Genomic DNA, 22,268 nt, shown 5'->3' on the forward strand with positions numbered 1-22,268 from the left:
CTGTTCCATTCCACAGCTGTAAGAGTTCTTCAACTAATGGCCTTAGGTACGCATCAATGTCGTTGCCGGGTTGCTTAGGGCCTTGGATGAGAATTGTCATCATAATGAACTTCTGCTTCATGCACATCCAAGGAGGAAGGTTATACATACATAGAGTCACGGGCCAGGTGCTGTGATTGCTGCTCTGCTCCCCGAAAGGATTAATGCCATCCGCGCTTAAAGCAAACCATACGTTCCTTGGGTCACTTGCAAACTCAGCCCAGAACTTTCTCTCGATTTTTCTCCACTGCGACCCGTCAGCGGGTGCTCTCAACTTCCCGTCTTTCTTATGGTCCTCACTGTGCCATCGCATCAACTTGGCATGCTCTTTGTTTCTGAACAGTCGTTTCAACCGTGGTATTGTAGGAGCATACCACATCACCTTCGCAGGAACCCTCTTCCTGCGGGGCTCGCCCTCAACATCACCAGGGTCATCTCGTCTGATCTTATACCGCAATGCACTGCATACCGGGCATGCGTTCAAATCCTTGTACGCACCGCGGTAGAGGATGCAGTCATTAGGGCATGCATGTATCTTCTCCACCTCCAATCCTAAAGGGCATACGACCTTCTTTGCTGCGTACGTACTGTCGGGCAATTCGTTATCCTTTGAAAGCTTCTTCTTTAATATTTTCAGTAGCTTCTCAAATCCTTTGTCAGGCACAGCATTCTCTGCCTTCCACTGCAGCAATTCCAGTACGGTACCGAGCTTTGTGTTGCCATCTTCGCAATTGGGGTACAACCCTTTTTTGTGATCCTCTAACATGCGATCGAACTTCAGCTTCTCCTTTTCACTTTCGCACTTTTCCCTTGCATCAACAATGACCCGGCGGAGATTATCATTGGGCACATTGTCTGGTTCCTCTGGATCTTCAGCTTTCTCTTGATCTTCAGCTTCCCCCGTTGCAGCATCACCGTATTCAGGGGGCACATAGTTGTCATCGTCCTTTTCTTCTTCGTTGTCTTCCATCATAACCCCTATTTCTCCGTGCTTCTTCCAAACATTATAGTGTGGCATGAAACCCTTATAAAGCAGATGGGTGTGAAGGATTTTTTTTGTCAGAGTAAGACCTCGTATTCCCACAATTAGGGCATGGACAACACATAAAACCATTCTGCTTATTTGCCTCAGCCACTTCGAGAAAATTATGCACGCCCTTAATGTACTCAGAGGTGTGTCTGTCACCGTACATCCATTGCAGGTTCATCTGCATGCATTATATATAATTATATATGTCAAAAGTAAGAAAATTAGACAAATATCTATCTAAAGTAAGATTTTTTTTTCAGAAAGAAGATAAGAACAAGAGGCTCACCATGGTGGTGCCGGCGACGAGATCGGCGCGGGCGATCGACGGCAGTGAGGACGAGGACGGGGCGTGACGGACCGCTAAACCTAGATAAATCTCGGAAAAAATGGAGCTCGGAGGTCGAGCTTCGAGAGGAGAAAGCTTAACTAGTGTGGCTCGGGCATTTCATCGAACACCTCACATGCATAAGAGGTGAGCTAGAGCACCCAAATGCCCTTCCTCGCCGGCCAGCAAAAAACAGAGCACTATGAAGTGCTCTGCTCGCCGGCGATGGGGTATATATAGGCAACTCATTTGTCCCGGTTCGTGGCTTGAACCGGGACTAAAGGCCATCCTTCTGTCCCGGTTCCTGCCACGAACCGGGACCAATGGTTGTGGGCCAGGAGCGAGGCCCATTGGTCCCGATTCGTGCCAAGAGCCGGGACAAATGGGCCCAGACGAACCGGGACCAATGCCCATGAGGCCCCGGCCGGCCCCCTGGGCTCACGAACCGGGACAAATGTCTTCATTGGTCCCTGTTCGTGGCATAACCGGGACTAATGGGCTGACCAGACCCGAACGAAAGCCCATTTTTCTACTAGTGAGGGTAGACCTTGAGGTGGTGGAGTTGCCCGCAGACAAAGAACGGGTCGAAGTTTAGCACCGTGCGGGCCGGCGTCCGCGCCCACTTGGAGTACTCGGGCACCGTGAAGAGATACGTCATGGAATCTATCGTCTCGAACAGGCCGCACCTTACCGGCAGCGACGGCACTGCCGGCACCGCGTGGCTAGCGGTGGCGCCCATCGATCCCGGCCGCCGTTGGAGTTCGGTACGATATATTACGGCTATTGACTACCTATATTTGATGAGCTCCTCTCTCTCCGCCGGGTACGTACGTGGTATTATCATATCATCGAGTCGATTTTCGGTTTTGCCTTCCATGTAAATCATCGGGTTGCCATATATTCCCGGCCGATAGATGGAATGATTGGATTTTGAGACCAGACCACAAGGCACGGTATGGAAAGCCAAAATCAAGGCAAGTGATTTGCGCCCCTCCATATAGCGCGTTGGGAAGTACGTCCCGAGCACGCACGGCACAATGCCTCGTTTCACCCTCAGCAGCCACTCGGGGTCGAACCTGCCGTCGTCGTGCACCGTGTTTAAGACAGAGGCCACGACTCGTCTCTTCACCGTCGCCCGCTACTCGCAATGTGCGCGGAAGCTTGCCGGCTCCGTGCTTGAGTTCGACAGGTTCCGCCTTGGCGACCGCGCTACCGCCTCAAGGTGTACCCCGCGGGCTTGGATGAGGAGTCGGCAGGCTTCGTCGCTGTTCTCGTCACCATGGAAGACCACTGGGACTCGTTCTTATTCGGCGGGGCCGCCAGGACGATCTTCATAGAGATCCTGGACAAGGACGGGGAGCGCGCCGTCTTCGACAACAACACGGCCAGGTCGGAGCAGACGCTGCTCCACCACAACCGCAGCAAGGGCTACGTCCGGTTCGTCCCGAGGAGGGACCTGGATGAGTCGACGTGCGTCCGCGACGACGATTCCTTCACCGTCCAGTGCACGCTGTCCAGGGACGTGGAGGTGACCACCAAGCTCACATATCCAAGACCCACCCCCAAGGCCTGTTGAGAATACGATGATGTTTTATTATTTTATTTGAGTTGAGAATACAATTTTGATGGTTAACTGCAAAGTAATACCTCTGGTCAGTAATAGTTGCTCATAATTGATAAGAAATATATTCAGAAATGATATCGCTAAATCTCAGTCTCAGTCGATACTGTATCATCCATGAGATTTTACGTGGACATTCGGGTGAATTTTTCATTTTTGTTTTGTTTTTTTAATGTTATCTGTATATAAACGTGGTTCATCACTTGACTAGGACTTGATTAGTCTCAATCGGCTCAGATCTAGCCACAACCATTAATGTGTTTTCCTAAGTCTAGGATGACTAATTTTTTGAAAATATGTAGAGTGATTTTTTAGTTGAAAATGTGGACAAGTTTTAATAGGAAAAAGTGTAGTGAATGTACTATTTGCTAATTTTCAAATCCATTTAAGTATGTGTTTTGTTATAGATGACATGTTAAAGTGTCCCATAATGAAATTTTACACATTCATAAAATACATCTATGTGTGTGTGTGCGCCCGCGTGTGTATGTGAAATTGTTTTCAGAAGTTCTTGACACTTCATAATAAGTAGATTTCGTCAAAACAGGGCTAGCTGCATGGACTGAACACGAAAACATATTTCTGTCATTGTCGTGAAGGAGCTTTATTTTTATTTTTTAAATTTACTTGAATTTAATAATATATCACTCAATAATTATTTTACGCATTGTTATTTTGCAATACATCCACGATGATGTAATGTGGTCCTTTGTTCTGCTTAATTCATAGGCTGAAAGCTTCATTTTGCCAATTTTAATCATGTTAAATCTCTAAATAAATACCATTTGCCATCTAAGATGAAAATTGTAACCTTTTGTTTTTGAAACTTGAAGCTAGCATATTATTTAGTTGTGCCGTGGGATTCAGCCAATTGGGAGCTTGTAATTTTAGAGGAGAAAGTTTTTTATTTATTTAGAGAGGAGAATTAGGAGTTGAAATGCGGCTGTATCATTCGATTTACATCTAGAAGATTTGTGAATTGTGAAGATGGTCTACGTCTTTTTTTTAGGGAAAAGATGTTCTACGTCTTGTAGGTAGACCGCGTCGATATTGGAGCAGACGGCAATGGCTCCATGAGGACGCGTGAAAAGGTCAAAGAGCACAGCCCGGTCTTCAGATGTTCAGTATGACCAAGTACATACCAGCTGCCTAGCTTGTGTTCCCACGTAGAACATTCAAAGTCTGGGCATATTTCCACCTACCACACATGTTTCATCAACTGACCTGGGTATAGCCTGTACTGTATATATACCCAGCACAAGCACTTACGGAAGCAAGTCAAGCAACACAATCTCAGCTTGAGGATCAACACAGCACCGGGCTTACACTTCCTCTGCTAGCTCTCGTTGCCTTCCTTCAAGTTCCAACTGCAATGGCTGCCATGAGACTCAGCCTCCTCATCATGGCCGTGATGGCCGTCCTAAGCACCACGTCGGCGGCAAGCTACAACGTTGGCGAGCCGGGCGGTGCGTGGGACCTCAACACCAACTACGGCACCTGGGCGTCCTCCAGGAAGTTCCAACCCAGCGATCAGATCGTCTTCAAGTACTCCCCTCAGGCGCACAACGTCCTTGAGGTTAGCAAGGCCGACTACGACTCGTGCAGCACCGTCAACCCTATTGCGACCCTCAACTCAGGGAACGACATCGTCACCCTCACCGCCGTTGGCACCCGCTACTTCATTTGTGGGTTCCCTGGCCACTGCACTGGTGGCATGAAGGTCAAGATCGACGGCGTGCCTGGCTCCTCCTCGCCATCACCCGCCCCGGCCAGTGGCCCCAATGCAAGCAACGCTCCTCCAACCACGCCTGTCTCTACCGCCACCTCCGTGAAGGCCACGGGGTTTGGCTTCGCCATCCTGCTTGCCTTTGTCGGTTTCATGGCTTGAGTACATCTGTATAGCCCCACGCACATACCTAATTTATGTAAAGTCAAATAATCATTCCTAGTAAATATATGTGTGTATATTCCACTAATTGGATACACGACTTTGAGTTTCTTTTAATTCATTTTTGTTGAGAACGAAGAGCCGAGTGAATCAGCTCCTCTGTTGAGCGACATGTACTATGATTAAGTCAGGGAAGGTGCGTTTTGGTTGATTAGTAATACCAGTAATCGTGTACGTGCACGTCTAGTTTGATAGTAATATAATTTCCTTGATTAATATTGATAGTAAGATTAATATTCTCTTTAATGTAACTAATGTCGTTTTACAAATTACGATCAATGCAATTAACATGTTTCCAAATTATTCATGATGTGATGGATACATCGGTGAAGCAGCGTGTGACGTTGCATATAGGTTGCCCGATTGCTCGGATCATCTGGATTCACCAAGCTCATGCAATACATTTTTTTCTCAGTTCATATTGAAGCAACGAATAATCTTAATTTTTTTCCTAGGGTATCTTAATTTGATTTTACCTATGACTGATGATCTATTTCGTTGTCTGTCAAGAAACAATAAGGATTAGAACTCACACATCTGTGTGTTGCTAGCAATCAGTTAATCAATTGACTCATTGGCGTGTGATCACGCTTGGGCAGCACCACTGTTGTAAAAACAGTGTGTGTATAATATGAAGGTCTGCCGGGTGACATTCTATTAGTCTTCTCTCTCCAGTGTATTTTGAGTTTTCTGGAATTCCAAAATTTGTTGAAGTCCAAAGTTTCAGATTTTCATAGAATTGAAAATTTTCTGAGCATGCAATTTGTTGAAGTTGAAATTTTTGAAATTTTAGCCATAGTTCAAACTTCCAAAAGTTTGAAAAATTGGAAGTTTTAAATCCCATAAAAATTACTTGGGCCTGTTATATTTCTCAAACTATATAATATACTTTCTGAAAGTTACCAAAAAGAGAACTTTTACTTGTAGCATACTTTCTAGAAAGGGAAAACACTAGTTAGAAAGTGAACACCGTGGAGTCATCTGACCGTGACACAAGGGCGGTGGCGTGGTACACTAGACACAGATTCACAGGCCTAGGTCACCAAAGGACTATATTAGCCTGTTGAGGTGTGTTTGATTCGAGAGCGAAGTGTAATAGAATGTCATGCATCCATTCCACTGTAATGGGTCGGTTCTGTCTTGTATTCGGTATGAATAATTCGAAGGATGACTATTACATAGGCTTGCTAGCTAGAGACCGCTGCCTTCCTCCCGTTTTTTCGTTTTATATATTCTTTGGGGTGTGTGACTAAAAGAAACTAGTTACAGAAGGAGTGGTGATGTCATATCCACATATGGTGCTTGTAATCTTCTTGATGACCATCCTCGTATTAATGTCTCGTTGTGCGTACATCCATCTTGCACTTGCACTAACTTCTTGATGATAATCACCACTTAGTGTTGGCACTTCCTATATAGCGCGTAGGTCGCTGGCAAGCAACATACCGCGTAGCACCCCTCCCCCTCCCTCACGTGCTGCTGTTTCTACGGGCCGGCCGATTTCAGGATTTCACCCCCAACCGGTTTTGGGAAGGTTCTATATCCTTCCCTGAACCGGGTTTTCTCTTTTTTTATTTTTTTTTTCTTTCGGTTTTTCCTTTCTTTTCCATTTTTCATTTTTTTTCATTTTCATCTTTGATCCTTTTTCTGTTTTCTTTTTGTTTTTTCTTTTCTTTTCGGTTTTACTATTTTCATCTTTAATCTTCTTTTTTACATTTGCGAAAATAATTAAATTCATGAATTTCTTAAAATTTTGTGAACTTTTTTGGAAATGATGACAATTTTTAAATACTTGAACATTTTTATTGTTATTGTGGTTTTGTTTTTACAAATTAATTACATTCTCTTAAATCATGAACGATTTTTGAGACCATGAACATTTTTTAAAACTCACAAATGTTTTTTAGAAATCATAAATATTTTATAAATTCATGAATATTATTTATAAATTTGTGAAAATTCTTTTACATCATGAACATGTTTTCTAATTTGTGAACATTTTTCTAGAAAGCATGAACGTTTTTTTGCATCATTAACATTCTTTAAATTCAGGACTAATTTTTTAAATCATGAACATTTTTGAATTCGTGAACATTTTTTAAAATTCATGAACATTTTTTAACAAATTCATGAACATTTTTTGAATTCCGAAGCATTTATTTAAATCATTATTTTTTATTCAAAATTAGCAAAAAATTCAGAAATTTATAACTTTTTAATATCCCAATTTATTAAAATATGAAAAGAAGAAAAAAAACAGGCAGTGTCCCGGCCGCACATGGGCTGGCCCAGAAGGGGGTGTGCGCTCGCTTCGGTCGCCGTATATGAGGTCTCCTTAGGGTCATCATCACATAGTCTAGTTGATATCTCTTTTTGACACAAGCCCATGAGAAACACCTGGGGGGATTCAAGGCAGTTTCAGGGCATTTCCTATTTAGCGCCACAGGCGCCGGTTTTAGTTGTTTCACCAAACCGGCGCCTGCAGCACTCCCGCGATGGGCCAGCCCATGTAGGGTTTCTTCTCTGTGTTTTAATTCCGCAAAAGGAAATAGACACAAGCCCATGAGAAACACCTGGGGGGATTCAAGGCAGTTTTCAGGGCATTTCCTATTTAGCGCCACAGGCGCCGGTTTTAGTTGTTTCACCAAACCGGCGCCTGCAGCACTCCCGCGATGGGCCAGCCCATGTAGGGTTTCTTCTCTGTGTTTTAATTCCGCAAAAAGAAATGGACGCTCTTGTGGTGATTCGAACCCGCGCACCTCTGACCAATTTTTGCTGGAGTAACCACTGCGCCACCCTACCGGGATTTGTTCAATGAGAACTTTCTCTCTTATTTGTTATATATTCTCCCGTTTACCTAGTTTCCTTCCTTTTTCTTTTTTCTTTTTTTTAATTTTTCGTTTTCCTTTTTTTCCTTTTCCGTTTTCTGTTTTCTTTTTCATCCTGGTTCATTGAATTGTTTGCAAATACATGAACTTTTTCTTTTGAAATTCGATGAAAATTTTCGAATTTGTGAACTTATTTTCAAGTTCGGTGAACTGTTTTTCAAATTTGGTGAACTTTTTTGCAAACCGATGAACTTTTTATCAATTTCGATGAACTTTTTTTTTAAATCATTGACTTTTTTCGAGGTAGATGAACTAGTTTTCAAATTCAATGAACTTTTTTCAAGATTGATGAACTTATTTTCAAAGAACCAAAAGTTTATGTTTAAATTCAATGAACTTTTTCAAATTCAATGAACCTTTTGAAATTCAATGAACTTTTTCGAATTTTTTGTGAACTATTTTTCATTATTGATGAACTTTTTTCAGAATCATTGAACTTTTATTGAATAGGGCAAAGTGTTTCTGCATGTTCATAAACTTTTCCCGAAATCTGTGAAGTTTCAGTTTCTTTAAAGGAAATCATGTAACAGCGGCTTTAATAGCTTTTAAAGGTTTCGTGCTGCACTTAATCATGTCTAACCGCATGGCCGAGTGGTTAGCTGAACACCTGACGGTGCGCTGGTCGTGAGTTCGATTCCCCTCTGAGCCGCTATTTTATGGAAGTGTTCGCGCTTTTTTTGTGCGTTGCCCCTTCGTGGGCCGGCCCACCCCGCGGCCGCATCTCCTAGTCGGCGCTGTAAGCGCCGATTCGCGCCGCTGGCGCCTGCACGGACGCGAACTGGGCCGGCCCAGGAAACGCAGCGAGGCACACCTAGGTAGGTTGTTGGATCGCAAAAAAGTAACGTAGAACAGGGATTCGATCTCTGGTCGCCTGTGCGGTAACATTCGAACCCTACCACCTCCCTATGCTTTTCATTTGGAGAATAAATAACCTTACTATATACACAGCCTATTATGCTTATTATTTTATGATGAAATGAAATGAAAAAAAAAAGAAAAATGAATGCACAATATAAAAAACGTGAATTTCCTACAAACTGACAATAAAATCGTGAATTTGAGAGAACTTCGCAAATTTTTAAAAAGTTCACAAAAATTAGGATAAAGTTCATGGAATTTCGAAAAAAGTTCACATTTTTTGAAAAAGTTCATCAATTTTGAAAATAGTTCACCGATTTTGAACAAAAGGTTCACCAACTTAAAAAAGTTCATTGATTTTGAATAAAAAAATTTCCTCAAATTTGAAAAAACAGTTCACTGATTTTAAAAAAAGTTCGTTGATTTTGAAGAGAGTTCATCAAAAATTGAAAAAAGTTCATCAAAATTGAAAAAAAGTTCATCGATTTTGAGAAAAAGCCCTGTGACTTTGAAAACAAGTTCATGAAATTTGAAAAAAGGTTCATCCAATTTGAAAAAGTTCATAGAATTTCAGAAAAGTTCATCGAATTCAAAGGGATGCAAGGGGAACCTGGTCGTACAAAAAGGAAAAAACAGAAAACAAAAGAGAAAAAAGGAAAAAGGAAACAAGAGAGAGTAAAGGAGAGGAAACGTTGTAACTGCTAAGGATCAGCTGCGTGGTGGGGTGGTAACGAAAGGATGTAGCGACGAGCGAGGTCTCAGGTTCGATTCGCAACCTGCTGCATAATTTTTTTGCGTTCTAAAAACATAGAAGAAAAAAACCACTGGCACCCCTAGATGGGCCGGCCCATCACGGAGCGCTGCAGGCGCCAGTTTGCGAAATGCACACAAACGGGCGCCTGCAGCGCTAAATAGGAAATTTCGTTTTCAGTGCCCTGGGTTGTTTCCCTGAAACCTGACTGGATGGTTCTGGGATTGGGCCTTGGCATGGCCGATCAAACTGCTGGGATGACAACACAAGGGAGCGACCAAACAAGATTTTTTTTTCCATACGCGCGCACACACATATGCAGTCGAGATAGCGATCGGAGGATGGAGTTCTTGCTTACTTCAAAACGTCCGTTTGAGCGATAAATAATTCCAGACGAATGTAGTATTAGTTTGCTAGTGGAGAGCGTTATTTTGAAACATTCAAAAAGTCCATCTTATTTTTTTTCTTCAAAAAACAATAACGTACATACCGCTGGGTGCTACCCTTACGCGTCGCGCCATGCTAATTGTCCTTGGTGATGTCAACAATCTAATCATGTAACCGGGTTGGCAATCTCAAAGGAGCTGGAAGTCCACAGCATGCAAAAGACTCCCTGGTCCTGGCGGCTGGAACCCAAGCCGCCGCCAAGAGAAGCCATCTTTCAGCACCGTCCTCCGGCGGCTCCCCTCCGCCGGCGACCTCGGTCGTCGGTGGTGAGGGGGTCGCCGGATCCACGCGCGTGGATCGTTTTTACTTCCTTGTAGTCTAGGTTTTTAGGTTGTTCATTGTCTTGGCTTCGGCGGCGACGATGACGGCACTGAATAAAGATTCTTCGGATCCTTGCCTGACGAGGTCATTGGTCCTATGATTGGGGATGGATTTGAAAATCAGTCTGTTCAAGTAAGGATGGCGTGGCGGCGGCGGCATCCTCGTGGTGGACCTGTGTCCTCGGGCTCCGCCATTGCGACGGCGTTTGCCCCAGCGTCGGCGCGGAGCTTGGGAGGTAGTCCAGGAGCGGATGCAGATTGTGGTCTGCATCGACGACATCTGAAAGATGGAACGTGTGCTGGCTTTGTGGTTTGTGGATGACGGATATGGTTTCCTCCTTCGGCGTCTTAGTCGTGGTGGGGCGCCAGATCTAGAGTTTAATCGTGTCCGGGGTGTTGCCCCGGTCTGATTCGTTCAACGGCAATGGCTTCACTCTTGGTGAGCCACCTTGGAGGTCCGCAAAGTTGCATATTAGCGATGGAGCCGCGTCGAGCTCGGGTGAGGAGGTGATCCGTCATTCTTTTCTTCGGTGGCTGCTGTGGTGGTGCCGGAGGCAGGTGACGGACGTTGGTGTCAAGCTCAGAGATGTTCTGCCATCTTTTCAGTTTTGTCATGTCAGTCTTTACGTGACTTGTACTTTGTTCTTTATGATATGAATGAGACGCGTATTACCATGCAAAAAAAATCTAATCATGTAACCTAAAAAACAATCTAATCATGTAACTAAAAAACAATCTAATCATGTCAGAGCAGGAGGAGGATTCGGGTATCTATATCTATACCTACTATTAAAAGGTGTAACGCTTCTTCCTCCGGATTTTTGGTCCGTTTTGTACGTCAAAATTTGGTTCGTCCGTTCATCCACACGCGGTAAAAAACAGGCCACGTCGCATCTGAGCAGCAAAAACAGAAAGCAGCCCTCGATAGCCGGCGGCCTGCGCGCTCCGGTGGGCCGGTCTGGGCCTGATACGCAGTCGACCCTGCGCGCTCCAGTGGGCCGGTCTGGGCCTGATACGCAGTCGACCAGTTAATTAAAATTAATAATAAAAGGTCATGTGGGATTCGATCCCTCACCTTCCTGATAGATAGAGAAGCCTACCACCAACTGAGATAGTGATATGTTCATGCAAAATATAGGGTTGATGGCCCAATAATACCACCTCGGTTCTTTACACGAAATTCTACTGATTTATATACGTTTACAAAGTTTCCTATAGCAAGCCTCGGGAACCAAGAATCAAAGGAACAAATCAAGAATAGTAACTCGATAAAAGAGGAAGGACATGCGGGGGTTGCTTTAAAAATGCAAAATGGTTAGCTGCAAATGCAAAATCCAACACACCAGGAATAGTTTGGACCCCTCATCAAAAAATAAAAAGGAATGGTTTGGAGGATCAACTTGTCTCGGTCTTTTTTTTAGAGGATAAAGTTGGCAGAAACCCTTGAAGCAAAATGTAGTGCTGAAAACTTAGTCCAATCGGTCATTGACCACTCTAACCACCCGTGCTCAAGCATAGGCCATCGAAGCAATACATGCCGTTCACGTCGACGGCAGTGGTCATGTCAAAGAGAACACGACCTCGCCTTGCAGCAGGAGCGATAGGACGACGTCGAGCTGCCCATCCCCGTGGAAAAAGCGGAAGCGCCCGCAAGCTCCTAGGGCAAGTACATAAGTGGCCCCACACATATATTAACCCTCCATCGATTTTAGGAAGAACCTAGAAGATTTCAGTTGCTTTTTTCTTTTCTGGTCTTTTACTGGTTACCTTTTGGGGCTTTTCCCATTTCTTTTTTGCTTTGCCATTTTTTTTCTTTTTTGTTTATTTCTCTAAAATAACCATGAACATTTTCTAAATTAGGGATTTTTTGAATTTACAAAATTATTTTGTATGAATGTTTTTGTTTATTTGAGGACTTTTGATTTCACCAGCAAAATCAAAAATATGAGAAAAATAGGCATGTCTTCTCCCCTATTATTATAGCAAACAACCATGCAACAGTAGAAAAGGTAGGACGAAAAAACCAACGAAAAGCCGGGCCGACCGATCATGAGGGGACCGACAAACGTGCGTGGTGAGATTACTATGCCACAGCCCATGGGCGACACCTGTGCAGTTTGGGCTTTCAAATCTGTTATTCATTTGCATGTATTAGGAAAATTAGGAAGTGTCTTACAGAGAGATGAAACCCTACTTTATCATAATTAGCATTTGCACTATCGCAAACCACAGATCGTTGCACTGCTATTTTTTAAAAGGGTTGCCGTGTCAAAATTAGGTTAAAGATGTATATTTCTTTCACCCGTTGCAACGCACGGGCATGTTTGCTAGTATATCTTAACTATAGCGGTATATGCGGAAAACACGGCTGATACAATTACAATCTCGGTAGATAAACGCATGGAGATCGCAACGCACGGTACATCATCCATCATCGGCGGTAGCCTAGCTTCAATTTCAATCGATCGATCTATATTGAGGGCGACCGGCCAAGATGGGCCACGTCTTTAAGGTAAGCCCTTGCTTCCATCGATCGATCTACCATCGAGCACCGGTCACCGGGCAGGATCAGGATGGGCGCCACCGCTAGCAGCTTCTACTACTCGTCCTTGCCGCCGTCGCAGTCGCCGTCTCCTCCGGCCAAGTGCAGCCTGTGGGAGACGAGGTCCACGACGCGGCTCTTCACGGTCCCCGACTACTCCAACTGGGTGCAGATGGCCGCCGGCTCTGCGCTGCTCTTCGACGACACGATCCACCTCCTGGACCTCGGCTACAACCTCAAGGTCTACCCGGCCGGTTACGACAAGAAGGCGGCAGACTACGTCGCCATGTTCAATGTTATGCCTCAGTGCAAACTAGCTAGCCTCATACAGGAAGGAAGGAGCTCGGGTCAGGAAGCAGAGATACCACCCGAACACACTAAGGCAAAATAGTTACACAAGAAGGAATAACCTCGCTGGAGTCATGGTGGATGAAACCAAGCGGAATGGCAAGAGCAAAGAAGAGGAGCGATAGATTGGGGGAATGAACTCACAGTTGAGATGAATCAACCCTCGGTGTTCGGTCGTGGTGGACAGTCGAGGCCAAGGTCGTCAGACTTGATGATGTCCGCCAGGTCAGATAGGGGTCATCCATGGAGTCGGGCACTTGCTAATCCAAATCGAACAAAGTAAGAGCGCAAAGACTAGTATAATGGCTCACAGTCTTTTCGCTTGCTCAGTTTTTAAGGCTATATTTAGTACATCATTACCTTTCAAAAAGCACTTAGATACATATTTCTAATCTGGATGCAACAGTAAGAATCATCACTTTAATGACACAACAGTAAGATCTCACTGAATTGGTAATTAACACCCTAACCAATCAGACTCCAACACACAGCATAGTCACTACAAATGGGCTCTATTACAGCAGAGAGTTAGAAGTGCAATAATCCGATTCATCACTTCTAATCTGGATGTAGCAGTAAATAGGAATCATCTTTTCTATGACACAGCAGCAAGAATCATCACTTTTATGATTGAATATTTCAGATTGTATTGCATAGTGTGTGGGTGTCATTTCTGAACACCGGTTGTGCTGCCTTGGCCATCGTAATGCCATGTTTAAATAAATTGCAGAGCAGAAGGGTCAGGCATAAGTAACAAATTTATGTTGGGAACCTAAATCTCTACAATATAGAACCTTAATTATCAAGAGTCACACTGAAAGAATTGCGACAAATCACAAACAACTTGAGCAAGCATCTGTCAGGACTGCTACGAAGAAGATGCAGTCAATACTGAAGATCCAGCATACTTGAGATGCTATTTTCTGAAACTGGGATCTCATGAGACAGTATTTGTTCCCTCAAAGATGAGGAGTTCTTCTGTATAGCGACAAAACTGAAAATCAAAAGGTGATGAAAAGAGCACAGGTGCAGCGACCTTGTGCGGCGCGTCGTTGTGGTCGGGCTAGACGGCATCAGGCTGAGGTGGATGTCGTGGTCCTGGTCCATGGAGGGCGCCTGGTGCTTCGAATCGAACAGCCAAAATCAATACATCACACTCGAACCAAAAGAAGCAAACTGTAGACACCTTTGTTGATGCGGAGCATCGTACATCACCATGTTAAGAGTCCATTTGACAAGTGACACGTGCGACATCTACTTCACACACATAAAGGTGAATCATCTCCTTTACACGTGTTTACTTGACCCCTTCGAGGATGGTATACTACTTGACACCCCTCTCGTGTGCATGCATAGGTATTGTCAGAACGCTACGGACGTCGAGGAGGAGTGCAAGTGCCAAGGAACACCTACACCATCCGCGAGGGAAGCATGGAAGAGAAGACGGAAGAAGCGGATCAGCCAAGTCCGGGATGAGCGGTACTACCGCCCACACCAAGTGGTACTACCGCCTACAAGCGGTACTACCGCCCGATGTCCGGTACTACCGCCCCGCCTGTGTGCGCAGCCACGGGCCTTTGGCCATGTATCCCTTTCCCGCTTACCCCTTCGTGGCTTAGACTATAAATAGACCACCTCCACCTCCTTTCTAGGGATAACTAAGAATAGACACAAATCATAGAGCTTAGCTCATGTACCTCCCCTTGTGGGATTCCTCTTGAGAGAGAAGGCTCCATTGGAGTACAAGACCTCCATTGGAGAAGATCCCTAGGGGATAGCGGGGGTAGAGACGCCGGCGACCGAAAGCGGCTAAGGTTCGTCGCCGCGTCCATCGGGCCACTGGTGCCGCCGTCGCAGTAGAGGTGGGCCGCCGTGTGGCTGGGAAGTGGAGGATGGAGGCGTGGCGTTTGGGTGTGCAGATCGAAGGCACCTTCGTCGATGCGCGGCCGGGAAGGCCGCCTTCGCCGGAGTGGCGGTGGGAAAGGAAGTGGAGAAGACGGGTGTCAGAGCTCCGCCCCTGACTGCTCCCTCCTCTGCCGATGCGTGGGCGCGGGTGTGGTTGTGGAAGACGGCGCAGTGGTGGATCTAGGCTTCGCCTGAGCAGCTCGAGGAGGGAGAGGGTACGTCGATGGGAGAGAGGCCGGGGTTGGGGGAGAGGGTACGTCGATGGGAGAGAGGCCGGGGTTGGGGGAGAGGAGGTCGTCGGGGGCGGGGCTGGGGTTGGGGGAGAGGAGTTCATCGGCGGCGGGGCTGGGGAATCGGGAGAGGAGGAAGAAGACAAACAGCGGCGGAGCTAATTTGGGTGGGTTGGTTGGGGAGTCACGAGGTTAAAAGCCGCCGGGTGCTCCTTTCATTTTCATTTGAAATATGTGACCGCAAAACCTTGGCAGCGCCAAAGTTTGATATTTCAAATATGTTTGGGCGCGAGCAAGATGCCGATGTCCGAAATTTCAGAGCGCGGTTGGTGGTTTACATACGGGAGGAAACCCCTGTGTCCTTATTGGTCAATCCGGTCCTCCCACGGATTGCTCCTCTCAAGTCAATCTTAGCCGTCCATCCTTTCTAGATCCGATGGCAGAGACCTCAAGTCACGCAGATCACGCCCTGTAATATTGTCAAAGTTTTTTTACCGCTCCAGACAAAGTTTCTTGATGGCACCCACAAAAAAAAGTTTCTTGATGGAATACCGTAAAACAAAGAGAGGGAAAATCTAGAAAAACAACTTCAATATAAATGCATGGAACCAAAAAGTAAATGTTGAAATGGATCTTTTGTAATTGAAACGTCTACAAGTTTTTCGCCATGCGGACAATTGGTTACCTCCATTTTCGGAGTAGTGTTTGTTTTGTCCCTTACACCAAAATTTCAACCGTGCATTGAGTCGACAATGCCGCAACACCGAACTAGCTTGCCCACAACGACATCTAACCAATCCGTGTATTGTACCACGGTCCCGATGCTTCATGCTGCCCAGTGAGCTCTCTGAGGCCCGGTCTCCTACATTGAACTTTCGGATGACACATGTCGGGTGAGAAATAATACATGGCACGAGACGAGAAATTAGGTTGGAGATACCGGGCGGGAAACATGCAGCGGCATTTGTCGATGGAGATCCTGGACGGCAGCGGCGAGCGCACCGTCTTTGATAACCACACGGTCACCTCCAGGCAGAACGGCAAACTAAACACGGGCTACGTCTGGTTCGTCAAGCGGAGGGAGCTAGAGGCGTCAGGCTGCCTCTGCGATGACAGCTTCACCATACGGTGCACGGTGTCCGCAGACGTACGTGCAGGTCACCAGGTCGTCGGCCGAGGTCATGGAGGCCTTGACCGCGGCCGCTTCTGATCCCTCCAAGACGCAGCTCACTGGGTCCCACGTGCTGACGATCGACCGGTTCTCGAAGATCAAGGCGGTGCTCCCGACCGGGGACCGCGTGCACTCCACCCAGTTTAGCCTCGGCGGCAGCAACTGGTACTTCAAGGTCTACCCCAACGGCAGCGGGCGGTACCACGGTAGCTCCAGCTGCGGTATGTCCGTCTTCCTCGGACGCGGGAGGTCCGACGAGATCGGCGATCAAAAGGAGGTGAGATCCACGAAGCACACGTTCCGCCATCACGATCCCGAGCACGAGTTCCCGTACTTACAGTACTTTGCCGGAAAGACGATTGACGATGACCGACTTGTCGTCCGCTGCCATGTCCGCGTGATCAAGGCTGAGACGCCGACCTTGCTCCCTATCCAGTAGACGTCTGATGATGCGACGGAACATGAGTTTTGATTGTTGAATAAACCAAATGTCAGGGGCAAATTACCAGTGTGTATTGCCCTTACGTTCCTTTTCGTTTCACGTATACTCTTTTTCTCGATAAAGGGTGTCTTTTATGTTTCACGTATACTCTTGCAATGAAGAATATATATTTGTGTTTCACAATCTATGTCGTCTAATCCACAAACAACCAATGATGATTAGAACTCACGTATATCTGCTTTGTAACATCCAATAGGTAGGAGTTGTCTTTAATCTCAGAGCAAATCAACATGCCACGTATTATATGCAGACGGCGCCCTTTTCCTTCTCTTCTCTTTTGTCCCCATTCAGAGTCGCTCTATCCCCTATCTCTTCCTCAGGTGAGTTACCCTGGAGTAGAGAAGGGGAGAGGTCCATTGAAGTCCTTGTATATACGATTAGCAGGTCTAGGTGTAGTGTTGTCTTAGAGGTGAATGGCATGATGTCGGCTAGGAGCGTGTCACCGCCATTTTCGAGCACGTGTGGTGGCTAGCAGTGGCTGGAGATGCTAACGGAGGAATACGGACGAGTCCGTAAATCGATGTGTCTCATGATCCTGTGGAGGGCTTGCACTTCGACCTCAACTTTGGTGGCCTTGATGGTAGAGAAACACGAGAAGGGGAGAGGTGGAGCGCAAAATCTCGACGACCGGGTTCTGGTTCAACAATAGCATTGATGAGGAGCTAGGACAATGCTGCTGCCCACAGGCAACGGTGGACAATGGCTTGTGTGTTGTATCTTCTGGCCGAACGGAGGCCCTATGGAGCGGCACAAATGATACAACGGATAACATACGGGCGAAACCTACGGACTACTTTCTTCCTCTGGACCTGGAGCCATTAAGGGTGGCAGTTTGGCGCACGCTAGGAGTTCATCACTTCTTTCCCTAGTTTCCTCTAGAGCTGGTTGTGGTCCTTCTATGCCAAGTGGTATCGTCTCGGCAATGGCAGGATTGCATCCGAGTTGAAGCCTTGGTTTGGGCATAATTATAATCTTATATTTTGTTCTAGGGTCCTCCGTGAAAATAATATGCGCTTGGTAGTAATTTTCTTTCTTTCAAGTCATATTCTGAGTTTGTATTGTTACTGCTGTGATTTAATGAAGCTCTGGCTCCTTTGGAACATGTGTACAATTTTAAAGTAAAATGGGCCGATGTATTTCTAGCCATTCAGTAAACATGTTACTAATGAAAATGCAAAATAGTAATGCTATGGTAGTGTGCTAGCATGATCGTTGTCGTCTGAGGCGTCAAATTCAACACACATAATCATGGACGAACCAAACAGCCCACGCACACGGAAGCCCTACCTCCGCTTGACACCAACCCCTCTCGCCGCTGACAGGCTGCATCGCTGGGTGCGGCGGCGGCGGCGGCCAAGTGGTCCGGTTCAAGGGCGTTTTGCTGGAAAGGCTTGCAAGTTTTGGAGAGCTACTGCGGTCGGAGAAGGAGATGAGGGGTTGAGTGAAGGTCTTCGTCTGGCGGTGCTCGGTGGTGGCTTCTGTGAAGTTGGCGTCGGCCGAACGAACCCAGCGCGGTGTGCTTCTACGGTGGCCTATCCAGTCTAGGACACCGGAGAAGACTGTGTCGACACAAAGTCCGGGATGGTGGCGGAGTTCGATCTCAGATCTATACTTGGCCTATAACAGTGTGAAAATAAATGTCTTAGGTTTTTGTTAGGGGTCTTCGTGTTTGGTTTGGGGTGAAACCGTGGAGACGCTTTCCTAGTTTATGACTAATGCCCGTGGCACAGAACGCACCACGACTGGCCTTACCGTTACCATCTCAATAGGCATGCACATCGTCACCACAAGCATCACCATCAACCAAATTTCAACCAAGAACGTAACAACCTGTATTCACCAGTACCATCGATCAGCCGATACACCTAGCTAGCTAGCTTTTTGCGCATGGCACCCAACGCGCCACTACTGGCCTTATCTTTACCATCTCAGTAGGCATGCACATCCTAGCCACAATCATCGCAATCCAACCAAAATTTCAACCAAGAAGTACCGACGATCACGATGGATAAGCAGCCAAAATACAATGATCTCGACTTGTAGTAGGCACATCAGGATCGAAGTACCTAACACATTCTGTTTTGTCTATTCATGAAAGCAAACTGATCTCGACTTGTAGTAGGCACATCAAGATCGAAGTACGTAACACATTCTGTTTTGTCTATTCATGAAGAGTTAATTGCATAAAACCAACACATTTCAGGCTTCATCCGCAGAAAACCACATGGTCCTTAATCATTTGCAAAACTCACCGCGCATGCAGTAAACTTTTTGCAAAAAGCACTGATCAGGTGATTTAGCCCGTTTAACCACTTTCCGACAAGTGGGCCCGGAATGTAAGGAGCTGATTTGGCAACAAATTGACGTATACCTCCCTGGATCTTAAAAGAAAAAGCAATCAAGCCCCTCCCCCTCCCCCCACGGAGGGCATCTCCTTCCTCGCGCGCAGCAACAGGGGGGCACACCGGCCGGCGAGACGCGTGACAGCGCAGGAGATGTCCCCGCAAGCGCCGACCGTCTTCGCGAGCGCGAGGGCCAGCGGCGCACTGTCGCCACGAGCCTCCGTACGCTCTCGAGCCGCGCCACCTGGTCCTCTAGCGCACGCCACATCGTCGATCCAGGGTGTGGCGGCCATCGGAGCTCGGTCTGGGCGGCGGTGAGCTCCTGGATCCATGAAGAGGAGGCGACGAGGTTGTGGCGCACCTCTCCTCTGCTCCCCTGGAGCCGGCAGCACGCTCCTGGGCGTCGAGCGGCCTAGGCGTCCCCGAGAGATGGCCGAGGCACGGCCACGGCAGGGCCTGGGCGTCCCTGACAGATGGCCGAGGCGCGGCCACGACAGGGCCGGGGCGCGTCGCCGGCCTTCAAGGCCCTGAGCAGCAGCCACACTTGCGCTGCTTCCGGCAGATGGCAGGGCTGGTGGAGCGAGCGCGCGTCGGAGAACGGCCCCGTGGCCGCGAGTATGGAGGCGCTCCTCCCGCCACTTCTTTGTCGCCGCGAGTAAGAAGACGGGCGCGGCGGGCTGGCAGTGGTCTCCGACGATGGGAGGGGTGCGTCTGACAGCGGAGGAGCGGCGCCGATCGGACAGCAGCGCGCCGGCGGTCAAGGGCTTTGGGGTATTTGGACTGCTCGAGGTTATCCACAAAGGGGAGGGCCTTATTGCGTTTTTCTTTTAGATGTAGGGGTGTGTGTGTGTTAATATGTTGCCAAATCAGCTCCTTACATCCCGGCCCACTTGTCAAAAAGTGATTAAACGGGGTAAATCACCTGATCAGTGTTTTTTATAAAAAGTTTACTGAATGTGTACGGTGATTTTTGCAAATGATTAAGGACCAGGTGGTTTTCTGCAAAAGAAGCCTAAAATGTGATGGTTTTATGCAATTAACTCATTCATGAAAGCAAACTGATCTCGACTTGTAGTAGGCACATCAAGATCGAAGTGTTAATTCGTCTGATACCTCTCGCACATGCATGCAGCTCTCCTAGATCACTTGCGTCGTCGTCTCCATAAACGGCGGGATGCTCTGCTCGTTTCTGAAGTAGTTCGTCGGATCTACGCCGGCCTTCACCGCCGCTAGCCTTCGGTAGTTGCCCACGAAGTACCGCTCGCCCCAGACCTTTCCGCTCTCGAAGGTGCCGTCGTCGTCGTTCTGGCCGATGTCCAGGTCGCGGAAGTTCACGTACGCCCGCCTCGGGTTCGTGCTCACGTGCTGCCCCATGAAGTCGTACAGGCCGCCGATCCAGCTCTTGGCCGCAGCGCCGCCGTCACCCTGCTGCTGCCAGTATGCGATGTACTGGATGACGTACAGCACGCCGTTCCGGTGCGGGTACGGCCTGGCGGCGGCTGGGACGCTGTCCATGAACCCGCCGTGGGGCTCCAGGATGATGTCCCCCGCGCCGTCCATGCCGAACCAGCGCGAGAAGATTTCCTTCCACGCGGCCTTTGGGATGGCGCGCAGGACGTAGTCGGACTTGGCCTTGGTGAAGGCGCTAGTCCAGGCAGTCCTGTCCAGGAGCACTTCCTCCAGCGTGCCGTTGCTGGCGAAGCTGAGGAAGGGTGTGGCCGCGGACTGCAGCCAGGTCATCTGCTGGCAGTCGGCGCTCGTCATGCCGAGCTCCGGGAACTGCTCGCCCATCGTCGCCACCAGCGCGCCGCACGTGCCGAAGTACAGGGCCTGGAACAGAGCCTGCTGCCCCTGCTGCACGAGCACCCTTATGGTGAGGTCGCTGGGGAGCGAGGGCGCGATGTGCTGCCATCTGGTGAGGATGTCCACGGCGCCCTGGTCGACCATTCTTCCGATGTTGAATACCGTCACCGTCGGCGGGACCTGGACGAGCTGGACTTTCCACGAGAGCACGATGCCGAAGCTCCCGCCGCCGCCACCTCGGATGGCCCAGAAAAGGTCCTCCCCCATGCCGGCCCTGTCGAGTAGTTCCCCGTTGGCGTTGACCATCTTGGCGTCGACGATCTTGTCGACGGCGAGGCCATGCTTGCGCGTCATCATTCCGATGCCCCCGCCGCTGAAGTGGCCTCCCACGCCGACTGTCGGGCACTCGCCGGCCGGGAACGCGACCCGGGAGTCGTTCCTCGCGATGGCGTAGTACAGCTCCCCGATGGTGGCGCCTGATTCGACCCAGGCCGTGGACTCGATCCGGTCGACGCGCACGGCCAGAAGGCTGGCGCCGAGGTCGACCACCGCGAATACCTCGGACGGCCGCACCGAGCGGTACGACAGGCCCTCGTAGTCGTGCCCGCCGCTGCGCACGCGGAGGCGCACGCCCTGCCTGCGGCCGCACACCACGGCGGCCTGGACGTGGGAGGCGTCGCCGGGAGTGACGATGCAGAGCCGCGGGCTCACCGTGGCGGTGGTGAAGAACTTGGGGTTCTTGATGGAGGAGAACAGCACGTCGGTGAAGTTGCTGGAGCTCTGCGTGTACACCAGCTCGCTGGGCATCTTCTCCCGTAGGCATTGGAGGAAGCCATGGCCATCGGAGGAAGCTAGCGAAGGAACAGACGTCAGGTAGCATGAGAAGAAGCTCACGGAAAACGCGAGTGCCAAGCCTCTCAGCATTGTAAAGTTGAATGATCTGGAGCTCCACAATCCTCTGAGCGAGTGTTGTACTACTTCAATTATTACTGCTCCCTCTGTTCCACGTGAAACACGAGGTCGTGCACGCATTGCATCAACACTATGTTTGGATGTTGATATTCAGGCCAAGATATTGATATTGGCATTGGATAGGCCGAATTCTGCTGTTCAGATGCATTTGGAATTGAGTCCACCGAATTGGCCCAGAATATTGGATGGCCCGCTCGAAAGCCCGCCTCTCTGTTCCCGAATTCGG

At 48.1% G+C, this 22,268-nt stretch overlaps 2 protein-coding genes and 1 long non-coding RNA gene across 3 annotated transcripts; 2 read left to right on the forward strand and 1 right to left on the reverse strand.

Annotated features, from left to right (window-relative positions):
* The first annotated feature begins 2,987 nt into the window (after positions 1-2,987).
* Positions 2,988-5,089, forward strand: LOC109733749 (mavicyanin-like). The gene has a single exon (XM_040401157.1). It carries the CDS (start codon positions 4,388-4,390, stop codon positions 4,901-4,903), a length of 516 nt encoding a protein of 171 aa, XP_040257091.1. The 5' UTR covers positions 2,988-4,387; the 3' UTR covers positions 4,904-5,089.
* An 8,103-nt stretch (positions 5,090-13,192) lies between these two features.
* On the forward strand, positions 13,193-14,890 carry LOC141041835 (uncharacterized). The gene is made up of 2 exons (XR_012203557.1): positions 13,193-13,396; positions 13,761-14,890. It is a non-coding gene; the product is annotated as an uncharacterized lncRNA (long non-coding RNA).
* Positions 14,891-20,274: 5,384 nt separating this feature from the next.
* On the reverse strand, positions 20,275-22,077 carry LOC109733748 (berberine bridge enzyme-like Cyn d 4). The gene has a single exon (XM_020292965.4). It carries the CDS (start codon positions 21,992-21,994, stop codon positions 20,405-20,407), a length of 1,590 nt encoding a protein of 529 aa, XP_020148554.1. The 5' UTR covers positions 21,995-22,077; the 3' UTR covers positions 20,275-20,404.
* Positions 22,078-22,268: the final 191 nt, after the last annotated feature.

This window comes from Aegilops tauschii, chromosome 2 (assembly GCF_002575655.3).
Source record: "Aegilops tauschii subsp. strangulata cultivar AL8/78 chromosome 2, Aet v6.0, whole genome shotgun sequence".
NCBI classification, from domain to species: domain Eukaryota; kingdom Viridiplantae; phylum Streptophyta; class Magnoliopsida; order Poales; family Poaceae; genus Aegilops; species Aegilops tauschii.

Coding starts and splice junctions, on each gene's coding strand:
- LOC109733749 (XM_040401157.1), top strand. CDS start 4,388: ATGGCTGCCATGAGACTCAGCCTCCTCATCATGGCCGTGATGGCCGTC.
- LOC109733748 (XM_020292965.4), bottom strand. CDS start 21,994: ATGCTGAGAGGCTTGGCACTCGCGTTTTCCGTGAGCTTCTTCTCATGC.